We start from the raw sequence: 11,455 nt of genomic DNA on the forward strand, positions 1-11,455 counted from the left end.
AGAAGTGTGAGGTAATTCATTTCGGTAGGAATAACAGATGTGTCGAGTATAGGGCTAACGGGAGGACTTTGAATAGTGTGGATGAGCAGAGGGATGTAGGTGTATGTGTACATAGATCCCTGAAAGTTGGGAATCAAGTAGATAAGGTTGTTAAGAAGGCATACGGTGTCTTGGCGTTTATTGGTAGGGGGATTGAATTTAGGAGTCGCAGCGTCATGTTGCAACTGTACACAACTGTGGTGCGGCTGCACTTGGAGTACTGTGTGCAGTTCTGGTCCCCGCATTACAGGAAGGATGTGGAGGCTTTGGAGAGGGTGCAGAGGAGGTTTACCAGGATGTTGCCTGGTATGGAGGGGAGGTCCTATGAGGAGAGAGTGAGAGATTTGGGGTTGTTTTCGCTGGAAAGAAGGCGGCTAAGAGGGGACCTTATCGAAACATATAAGATGATTAGAGGTTTAGACAGGGTGGATAGTGATAGCCTTTTTCCTAGGATGGAGAAAGCTAGCACGAGGGGGCACGACTTTAAATTAAGGGGGGGTAGTTATAGGACTGATGTCAGGGGTAGGTTCTTTACCCAGAGGGTGGTGAGGGACTGGAATGCCCTGCCTGCTGCAGTTGTAAATGCGCCTAGTTTGGGGGCGTTTAAGAGACCTGTGGATAGGTTTATGGACGAAATGGGATTGGTTTAGATTAGTGGGTTAGTGTTGTTTTTTTTTCAAAAAAAGCTGGTCGGCTTGTATCCAGCTCACTCAGAATAAACGGGAGTCTGATAGTTGTCAGTCCCCACACCAATAATCCCCCTGTACTGAACACATTCCCACTCTGATTCAGTGTGTGTGTCTCAATCCGCTTTTGAACCTGCACTTTGCTTGTGTGGATATGATGCTGAATGGATTTGAATGGAAATGCTGGAACTCTGCGCTTTGAGAGTTTGTGTGTTTTATTCTGAAAATGGCCTCATGTGTTTTTTTTCCTCTCTCTTTATAACCAGTTTTTAATCTTTTTCTCCCTGAGGAATTTTGAAAGCTGGGGACGTGTCTAGGATCCGAAGGACGGGAATGTGTGTGACGGGGACGAGGGAGAGGAGCATCTTCCAGAGGGAGGGCTGACTGAGGCCTGTCCCCCAGCTTCACCCCGGGCTGGGGGGGGTGAGCTGTGTCTGTTTCTGACCCTGATCCGGATTGAATGTTTAATATCAGAGGCAGTGAGATCTGAATGGGAGTGGGATAGAGAGACAGAGAGAAACACACAGGGAGGGAACTGTCCCAATCTTTCTTACTCTCTGCTTCACAACGGACTTGTTGTGTTTGGATGCTACTGAGAGATTGTGTCACTGAGAGGGGAGATCCTGGGGGTTTGGCTGTGCTTTTTCATAGAAATATTTTCTTGTGTTTTAATTATTTTCTCTCTCTTTTCCCCAAGAATGAATATTACTGAGAGATAGTGTAACTGAGAAGGGGGAATCCTGTGCTCTTGTGCTGTTTAATTTAGAAATGTTGTTTTATTTTAATATATTTCTGTTTCTTCCCCCAAGAATTAATATGTAGATATTACTGAGGCGGGGGAAGTCTGGGTTTCTGTGCTACTTAATTTAAACCATTTCTTGTATTCAATTAAATTTCTCTCTTTCCCCAAAGAACTAATGTCTAGTTAGACAATCTCTCTGTAAGATCTGAGAAGGGGGAATCCTGGGCTCTCGTGCTGTTTCATTTAAACCTGTTGTTGTATTTTAATGAATGATTTTCTCTTCTCCCCAGGGATTTGAATTGTGAAGACTGCAATGGGACTGGGAATCCTTGGAGAAGGGGCTTTTCTCCAGAGGATGGATGGATGGATGGACTGAGTCCTGTTCTATAGGCCACACGTGAGTTGTTGTCTCTTTATTGTCCCCGATCCAGGTTTAATTGTAGTCTCACTTCCTCGGATGAACCAGTTCTGGTTATTTTTTACATGTTTTTCATTTGTAAAACACCACACTTTGATCTTTATATATGCAACTTCATAATATTAGACAGGGAGACAGAGAGAGAGGAAGAGAGTGAGAGAGGCAGGGAGACAGGTATCGATCTGGGGGGAGTGTGTTAAGAGACAGAGAGGGAGAAACAGAGGAGGGGGCAGTGGAGGAGAGGTGACTGATAGAAGTGGGAATTTCATTGGGGGATCCTGTGTTAATTGACTGGCCTGTCTCTGGAGTAAATCCCCCCCCACCCCCGGAATACTTGGATGTGTTTTAATAAATTAAATATCAGGACAGTCACGAGGTGTTTGGAAGTTCATTTCATTTGAAAATTGTTGCCATTTTGTCAGGGTTTAATAACGAGGATGTGAAAATGAATGTTCCCCTCAGTGAGATTGTGAATGTCAGCAAGTCCTGGGATCTTGCTGTGCCTTTTATTGTTTACCATCAGCTTTTGTGTTTTGTCTTTAATCAAATTTCACTTTATTTTCTCTTTCTCTCTTCCAACCGAGGAGAATTCTTTCGGAAAGTTTGGCGACGCAGACAGCGAGTAGTTTTGCCGTGAGGAATCCTCGGACAAGAGCTATAACCAGAGAGATAAATATGAATAAAATATAACCAGAGAGATAAATATTAATAAAAATCCCCGTGTCTTTGTCATTCATTTTCATACACAGATAGACGTGTGGGGCTTTTACACTGAGGGTTAGTGGTCTGTGTGTCGGGGGGAGTGGAGGGGGATTGATTGCGGTGGGGGGGTACAGTAATTACAAAGGGGGGTGGGTTCTGTCAGTCTAGGGGGGAGGCAATTAAAGGGAAGGAGGCAATTAAAGGGAAGAGGCAATTAAAGGGGAGAGGCAATTAAAGGGGAGAGGCAATTAAAGGGGAGAGGCAATTAAAGGGGAGAGGCAATTAAAGGGGAGAGGCAATTAAAGGGGAGAGGCAATTAAAGGGGAGAGGCAATTAAAGGGGAGAGGCAATTAAAGGGGAGAGGCAATTAAAGGGGAGAGGCAATTAAAGGGGAGAGGCAATTAAAGGGGAGAGGCAATTAAAGGGGAGAGGCAATTAAAGGGGAGAGGCAATTAAAGGGGAGAGGCAATTAAAGGGGAGAGGCAATTAAAGGGGAGGGCCATTTAAAGGGGAGGGCCATTTAAAGGGGAGGGCCATTTAAAGGGGAGGGCCATTTAAAGGGGTGGGCCATTTAAAGGGGTGGGCCATTTAAAGGGGTGGGCCATTTAAAGGGGTGGGCCATTTAAAGGGGTGGGCCATTTAAAGGGGTGGGCCATTTAAAGGGGTGGGCCATTTAAAGGGGTGGGCCATTTAAAGGGGAGGGCCATTTAAAGGGGAGGGCCATTTAAAGGGGAGGGCCATTTAAAGGGGAGGGCCATTTAAAGGGGAGGGCCATTTAAAGGGGAGGTCCATTAAAGGGGAGGTCCATTAAAGGGGAGGTCCATTAAAGGGGAGGTCCATTAAAGGGGAGGTCCATTAAAGGGGAGGTCCATTAAAGGGGAGGTCCATTAAAGGGGAGGTCCATTAAAGGGGAGGTCCATTAAAGGGGAGGTCCATTAAAGGGGGGGGCACATCAGCTCAGAAAAAAAAAGTCAGAAAAAAAAAGTCAGAAAAAAAAAGTCAGAAAAAAAAAGTCAGAAAAAAAAAGTCAGAAAAAAAAAGTCAGAAAAAAAAAGTCAGAAAAAAAAAGTCAGAAAAAAAAAGTCAGAAAAAAAAAGTCAGAAAAAAAAAGTCAGAAAAAAAAAGTCAGAAAAAAAAAGTCAGAAAAAAAAAGTCAGAAAAAAAAAGTCAGAAAAAAAAAGTCAGAAAAAAAAAGTCAGAAAAAAAAAGTCAGAAAAAAAAAGTCAGAAAAAAAAAGTCAGAAAAAAAAAGTCAGAAAAAAAAAGTCAGAAAAAAAAAGTCAGAAAAAAAAAGTCAGAAAAAAAAAGTCAGAAAAAAAAAGTCAGAAAAAAAAAGTCAGAAAAAAAAAGTCAGAAAAAAAAAGTCAGAAAAAAAAAGTCAGAAAAAAAAAGTCAGAAAAAAAAAGTCAGAAAAAAAAAGTCAGAAAAAAAAAGTCAGAAAAAAAAAGTCAGAAAAAAAAAGTCAGAAAAAAAAAGTCAGAAAAAAAAAGTCAGAAAAAAAAAGTCAGAAAAAAAAAGTCAGAAAAAAAAAGTCAGAAAAAAAAAGTCAGAAAAAAAAAGTCAGAAAAAAAAAGTCAGAAAAAAAAAGTCAGAAAAAAAAAGTCAGAAAAAAAAAGTCAGAAAAAAAAAGTCAGAAAAAAAAAGTCAGAAAAAAAAAGTCAGAAAAAAAAAGTCAGAAAAAAAAAGTCAGAAAAAAAAAGTCAGAAAAAAAAAGTCAGAAAAAAAAGTCAGAAAAAAAAAGTCAGAAAAAAAAGTCAGAAAAAAAAAGTCAGAAAAAAAAAGTCAGAAAAAAAAAGTCAGAAAAAAAAGTCAGAAAAAAAAAGTCAGAAAAAAAAAGACAGAAAAAAAAAGACAGAAGAAAAAAGACAGAAGAAAAAAGACAGAAGAAAAAAGACAGAAGAAAAAAGACAGAAAAAAAAAGACTGAAGAAAAAAGACTGAAGAAAAAAGACAGAAGAAAAAAGACAGAAGAAAAAAGACAGAAAGAAAAAGACAGAAAAAAACGGAGGGAAAAAAAGGACAGAGGGAAAAAGAGACAGAGGGAAAATAAAGACAGAGGGAAAATAAAGACAGAGGGAAAATAAAGACAGAGGGAAAATAAAGACAGAGGGAAAATAAAGACAGAGGGAAAATAAAGACAGAGGGAAAATAAAGACAGAGGGAAAATAAAGACAGAGGGAAAATAAAGACAGAGGGAAAATAAAGACAGAGGGAAAATAAAGACAGAGGGAAAATAAAGACAGAGGGAAAATAAAGACAGAGGGAAAATAAAGAGAGGGAAAATAAAAGAGAGGGAAAATAAAAGAGAGGGAAAATAAAAGAGAGGGAAAATAAAAGAGGGAAAATAAAAGAGAGGGAAAATAAAAGAGAGGGAAAATAAAAGAGGGAAAATAAAAGAGAGGGAAAATAAAAGAGAGGGAAAATAAAAGAGAGGGAAAATAAAAGAGAGGGAAAATAAAAGTCAGGCAGAGAAAATAAAAGTCAGGCAGAGAAAATAAAAGTCAGGCAGAGAAAATAAAAGTCAGGCAGAGAAAATAAAAGTCAGGCAGAGAAAATAAAAGTCAGGCAGAGAAAATAAAAGTCAGGCAGAGAAAATAAAAGTCTGGGAGAGAAAATAAAAGTCAGGCAGAGAAAATAAAAGTCAGGCAGAGAAAATAAAAGTCTGGGAGAGAAAATAAAGAGACTGGGAGAGAAAATAAAGAGACTGGGAGAGAAAATAAAGAGACTGGGAGAGAAAATAAAGAGACAGGGAGAGAAAATAAAGAGACAGGGAGAGAAAATAAAGAGGCAGGGAGAGAAAATAAAGAGGCAGGGAGAGAAAATAAAGAGGCAGGGAGAGAAAATAAAGAGGCAGGGAGAGAAAATAAAGAGGCAGGGAGAGAAAATAAAGAGGCAGGGAGAGAAAATAAAGAGGCAGGGAGAGAAAATAAAGAGGCAGGGAGAGAAAATAAAGAGGCAGGGAGAGAAAATAAAGAGGCAGGGAGAGAAAATAAAGAGGCAGGGAGAGAAAATAAAGAGGCAGGGAGAGAAAATAAAGAGGCAGGGAGGGAAAATAAAGAGACAGGGAGGGAAAATAAAAGACAGGGAGGGAAAATAAAAGACAGGGAGGGAAAATAAAGACAGGGAGGGAAAATAAAGACAGGGAGGGAAAATAAAGACAGGGAGGGAAAATAAAGACAGTAAAAAGACAAACAGGACTCAGAGGGAAAGATTAAGATTCGGAGGGAAAGATTAAGATTCGGAGGGAAAGATTAAGATTCGGAGGGAAAGATTAAGATTCGGAGGGAAAGATTAAGATTCGGAGGGAAAGATTAAGATTGGGAGGGAAAGATTAAGATTGGGAGGGAAAGATTAAGATTGAGAGGGAAAGATTAAGATTGAGAGGGAAAGATTAAGATTGAGAGGGAAAGATTAAGATTGAGAGGGAAAGATTAAGAATGGGAGGGAAAGATTAAGAATGGGAGGGAAAGATTAAGAATGAGAGGGAAAGATTCAGAATGAGAGGGAAAGATTCAGATTGAGAGGGAAAGATTCAGAATGGGAGGGAAAGATTCAGAATGGGAGGGAAAGATTCAGAATGAGAGGGAAAGATTCAGATTGAGAGGGAAAGATTCAGAATGGGAGGGAAAGATTCAGAATGGGAGGGAAAGATTCAGAATGAGAGGGAAAGATTCAGAATGAGAGGGAAAGATTCAGAATGAGAGGGAAAGATTCAGAATGAGAGGGAAAGATTCAGAATGAGAGGGAAAGATTCAGAATGAGAGGGAAAGATTCAGAATGAGAGGGAAAGATTCAGAATGAGAGGGAAAGATTCAGAATGAGAGGAGAAAGATTAAGATTGAGAGGGAAAGATTAAGACTGAGAGGAGAAAGATTAAGATTGAGAGGGAAAGATTAAGACTGAGAAAGACTGAGAGGGAGATTGAGAGGAGGCTGCAAACAGACAGAGAAAAGCAGGGCTGAGGTGGGAAAGAGACGCAGACACAAAGTGAAGAGGTTCATACTCACCAGCGCACATCTTTTCCCTCGGTGATCTCTCCAACTCCTTCCATTCCCTCTCCCATGGTGGCGGAGACAGATCCTGGGCCAGGGGCTTTGTGCTGGATAAAGGGGAGGGGGGTTAAAATCTCAGAGCTGGAACTCCATGCTGCGCACACACACACACACTGACTCACTCACACAGACACACAGCTTACCTGATACTTACCCAGCCACGCGGAGACAGAGACAGAACAATGGAACCCCAGCCTTGTTATAACCTCCACACACACTGTCCACACCTCCCCAATCAAACCCCATCCAACCACATCTCCTACACCTCACCTGGACACACCTCCTGCAGGTATGGCGCAGTCCAACACCAGCCTGTCTCTGAGTGTGTGGGGGGGTTGTGTGTGTGGGTTAGTGAGCACCAGGTAAATGGTTTATTCCAAGGCTAACTCGCAGCTCTGCACTGCCAGGCAGGCCAGGTCTGAATGTGGACTGTACAACTTGTTCACCCAGGGCTCCATCGGCTACAGGTTTGTCCCCTTTACTGATTCCTGCAAAGTTGCCTTTCCCTTAAGTTGCTTGAACTGTAACAATTTCTTGCAAAGTTATTTGTTGTCTCATTTACTAATTCCACTCCTGAATTACAATGTCATCTGTCTGTTGTTGTCTGTCCGGGTGTCTGAATGTGTGTTACAAGCACTAGCTGGGGGACGGGGAGGGAAAGAATCAGAGTGAAGTTTCTGTCTGCTAAGTGCTGTAAATGTGTCTTTAACCAGCAGCTCTGCAGAGACAGAGATACAGGATTTTAAACTCACTGGGACCCAGAAGGATGTACGTGGCGTGAGAATTGGAAGAAACCAGGTTGTCAGGATACGGAAAGGTGGAAGGAAAATATCAAGTCAAAGAACTGAAAGTACAAAGGCGTCCCGGAGGCTCCCTGAAACTGAGCTGTAAAACCAGCGGTTTAAATCTTGGCAGCTACTGGATGGACTGGATCCGGCAGGTTCCCGGACAGGGGGGGCTCGAGTGTCTGCTTACCTACTATCGTTCATCCAGCACTAATTACTACACGCCATCAATTCAGGGTCGATTTACTGCGTCCACAGACACTTCAAGCAACATCTTCTCTTTGGAGATGACGAGCCTGAAGACTGGAGACACGGCCATCTATTACTGGGGATATCAGCACCTTCCATCATAACCTGAAGGTCAGGATCTGTTTTCAATGCAGTATGATCGAGGCTGGTCAGAAGCAAACTATAATGGTGTTTAAAATAAAGAGTAACACAGAAAGCATTTAACAGTAAAACTTCCCAAACTCACCGATACCACTGGTCAGCTTTTCACTGCCTTTATATTCATTGTAGTTTCAGCAATCCGACATACGATATATTACTCTTTTTAATATTTCTGATACATTGTGTTATATAAACAGTTGCCTACATTTCCCATTCGAGCAAAACCAATGGTCCGTTTGAAGTGAATATTGAACAGCAGGACTGAACAGAGTGAGTGCAGTTTTTGTATGGATGTGTGTCACTGTGATATTCTACGGGGGTCACAGCGCTGAGAAAAGCGCCATCCTCATACAGAAACCTCAGAAAAGGTCCTTGCTTAAATTTGTGACCAATGCTATTGCCGAATGCCAAAGTACATGAGGGTTCAACAAAATAATACTTAGAAGCAGTACTTTTTTTATGATGTAAAATGCTTCAAGTTTATTGTTATTGATTTACACGCTGGATGTGCACAGAGAGTGTAAAAGTTTCTAACCCCCTTCATCAATATCATGACCAGTCGAAATTGAAATATCTCACTGAGTCACCCTTAACGAGCTGCAAACAGGCTTTTGAAATAGCAGTGAAATTAACTGTCTGTATTTTACAGCTAACTGTCCGCCTCAGTATTGGTCATGCTGTGTCTCACTGTGATAGCTGGAGCTACACAGCAGTTACTGTCAATACAAAAAACCCTCAGCACTGATTGATTGAAACTGGATCAGTGTCACTTTTACATCCAAACTGTAATCACAGTACAATATTATTTATGTCCAGCACTGACCACATGGCAAGAATAAACATGGAAAATCTTGATAGTTACTCAATTATCGATGTGCGTTACCAACAACATGTTCACGTGTAACTCTGTGAAATATAAAACATTAGGGTCATTTAGGAATGTCAAATGATATCCAAAGATCCAATTATAATCTAATGAACGTTAATTGTCTTTGCTTTTCCTTGGGTTTGTGGATATTTAAAGTAACGGTGATTTTGTGTCCATTCTGTGCAGGGACGGTTATTTTATGACACAGCCAACGGAATGTGACACTGTGATGCTTTCGACTACTGGGGACAAGGGACCATGGTGACGGTGACTACAGGTAAGAACCATCCACTTATTGAGTAACTGGTTTACATGTGTCTTTGTTTTATATTTTTATCTGTACTAATAATCCATTTGGTAACAGAAATGTGAGTTTGGCGGATTCTCGGTTGAGAATTGTTACAATGTTTCCTGTGACTCTGCTGCGAAGGGGTTTTAGAATTCAGCTCTTTCTGCACAATAGCTGCTGCTGAGGGATTCAATCCCAAATTGTTGGGATTTGGTGTTTATCTGTTGAGGTTACTGTGTGGTTAGGGTTACTTTCAAATCTAAATGTCTGTTAAACAATTCAGCGTTTCTGCAGTGCTTCATCTCGGCGACATCTAGTGGCTGCGGGTTGAACCATCTACTGCACCAGTGTTTGAAATTTAAACCAAAAAATTAAAATAATCTAGAATTTCTATATTTATCCAGTGAAAATGTTCCACTCACTCACAATGCTGGTGCTGCTGTGTAATATTTTCTGCTTATTCTAAACATTAATTGGAATTTATATTAAACATTTCTCTAAATGTTATACTTGATCCTGTTGAAAGTGTTTGTAGGGTGTGACAGAGATACAGACAGATACAGAGAAAGAGCAGAGAGCCGGGGGAGAGGGCACAGAGCTGGAGGGAAGTGTAGAGAACCAGGTGGAAATACAGAGAGCCGGATAAAAGGGGAAAAGAGCCACTGTGACAGGCAGACAGCCAGGGGAAAGGGCAAAGAGCTGGGGAAATGGGCAGAGAGCGGGTGATGGACGGGCGGAGTGAGGGGGTTCAGAATAGAGCTAGCACCACAATCAGCTCATCTGTAATCTCAGTGAATGATGGAGGAAACTTCAGGGCCTGAATGGGAAACTCTAGGTATTAATGTGTGATCCTTCAATGAGTCAATGTTGGATTTATTTGAATTTATAATCACATTGCGAGTTTCCTGATCATTCAGTAAGTATTCATTCCGGAGGTATTTCTGAAGCAAAGTCACTAATCTCTGGTTTGTGCAGTGAGAGGCAGTGAGTTGGACAGAGGAAGGGGCACCAATCAGTTTGAAGCCAGGCAATTTCCAAAACTAGTGTGGAGATGCCGGAGTGAGGTTGGTGTGGGCACAGGAAGGATTCTCACAACACCAGGTTAAAGTCCAACAGGTTTATTTGGAATCACAAGCTGTTGGAGCTCCCTCATCAGGTGAGTGGATAGTCTGAATGAAGGGAGAACTTCTTCATCACAAAGTGTTGTTGTTTGAGAAACAGCAGTTTGTCACACACTGCTGTTGTTGAGAAATAAATAGTTGCTGCAATAATGGGGAACATTTCTGCTGTTCCCTGTTAATCCAATGAATGACACGTCATTGTGAGACTAACAGAATGTGTTTTTTTTCTTCCCAATTTGATAGAAGTGAAGACAGGGATATGAGTTTCTACAGAGATGACAATTCCCAAATGATAGAAGTAACATCATCTCAAAGGCGGATGAAAGATTTCATCGGGAAACATTAGGGATAAGTTCATAATTCTAATCAGTGTTGGAGATAGAAACATAGAAAATACAAGCTGGAGTAGGCCATTTGGCCCTTTGGGACTACTCCGCCATTCACTTTGGTCAGAGCTCATCACTATCCTGATCACACCTACTACCCATATCCCTTCATCCCTTTAACACCAAGAGCTATATCTAATATAGAAACCTATTTGTAACAATAAGTTTGATGACTTAATAAATGCAAGTAAGACTCTAACTTGTTCAATTGGCCATTCTTTCCCAGCGAAACAATCTCCGCCCAATCTCTACGGCCTGGTCTCCCCCTGTCAGCAACACAACTCTGACGGCTCCATCACCTTCGGATGTTTGGCGATGGATTACTCTCCAGATGTCTCCAAAGTGACCTGGAAGATAAATGGGCAAACGGTCCCCAGTGGATTTAAGCCTTACCCGTCAGTGAGAAATACGGATGGAAGCTACACCCTGAGCAGCCAGTTAACCATCAGCGACTCAGCGGGAGAATGTCCCAGAATTGACTGTGAGGTTCGACACATCAGCACAGTCAAGAGCGTTGAAATACCATGTAAGTGTTGCACATTTTCCTGATATCTAACCAGTGGTTTCATTGTCTCCAGAATTCTCCAGTTTATTGACATTTATTGTACATTTCCTGCAGATCCAAATCCGCGGGAAACGGTCGTCTCTGTCCTCCTGCCCTCGGCAGAAGACGAGGATCAGGGAGGTCCAATTTAGGGACAATTTAGTACCCAATCAATCAGCCTAAAAGCACATCTTTGGGGATGTGGGAGGAAACCGGAGCACCCGGAGGAAACCCACGCAACCACGGGGAGAACGTGCAAACTCCCACAGACACAGGCCCAAATCCATGTGTCCGCACAGTAACAGAGATAGTCTCTGAGCTGTCATGTTGTCCTCGAGATGGTCCAGTTTAAGCACACTAACGACATGAAGCAATAGGCAACTCCCGAAGCAACGTCCAAGAGCAGCCCACTACAACCTGCCGCATGCATGCCCC

General features: G+C 41.7%; 1 protein-coding gene across 1 annotated transcript; it reads left to right on the plus strand.

Annotated features, from left to right (window-relative positions):
• Positions 1-7,419: 7,419 nt before the first annotated feature.
• Positions 7,420-11,025, plus strand: LOC145339543 (Ig heavy chain Mem5-like; the record flags this gene model as incomplete). Its single annotated transcript, XM_080184023.1, has 3 exons — positions 7,420-7,773; positions 8,904-8,957; positions 10,703-11,025. Coding segments are annotated over 3 exons (731 nt in total), but the record flags the coding sequence as incomplete, so codon positions are not given.
• Positions 11,026-11,455: the final 430 nt, after the last annotated feature.

This window comes from Carcharhinus amblyrhynchos, unplaced genomic scaffold (assembly GCF_965287045.1).
Source record: "Carcharhinus amblyrhynchos unplaced genomic scaffold, sCarAmb.v2.hapA scaffold_529, whole genome shotgun sequence".
Lineage (NCBI taxonomy): Eukaryota > Metazoa > Chordata > Chondrichthyes > Carcharhiniformes > Carcharhinidae > Carcharhinus > Carcharhinus amblyrhynchos.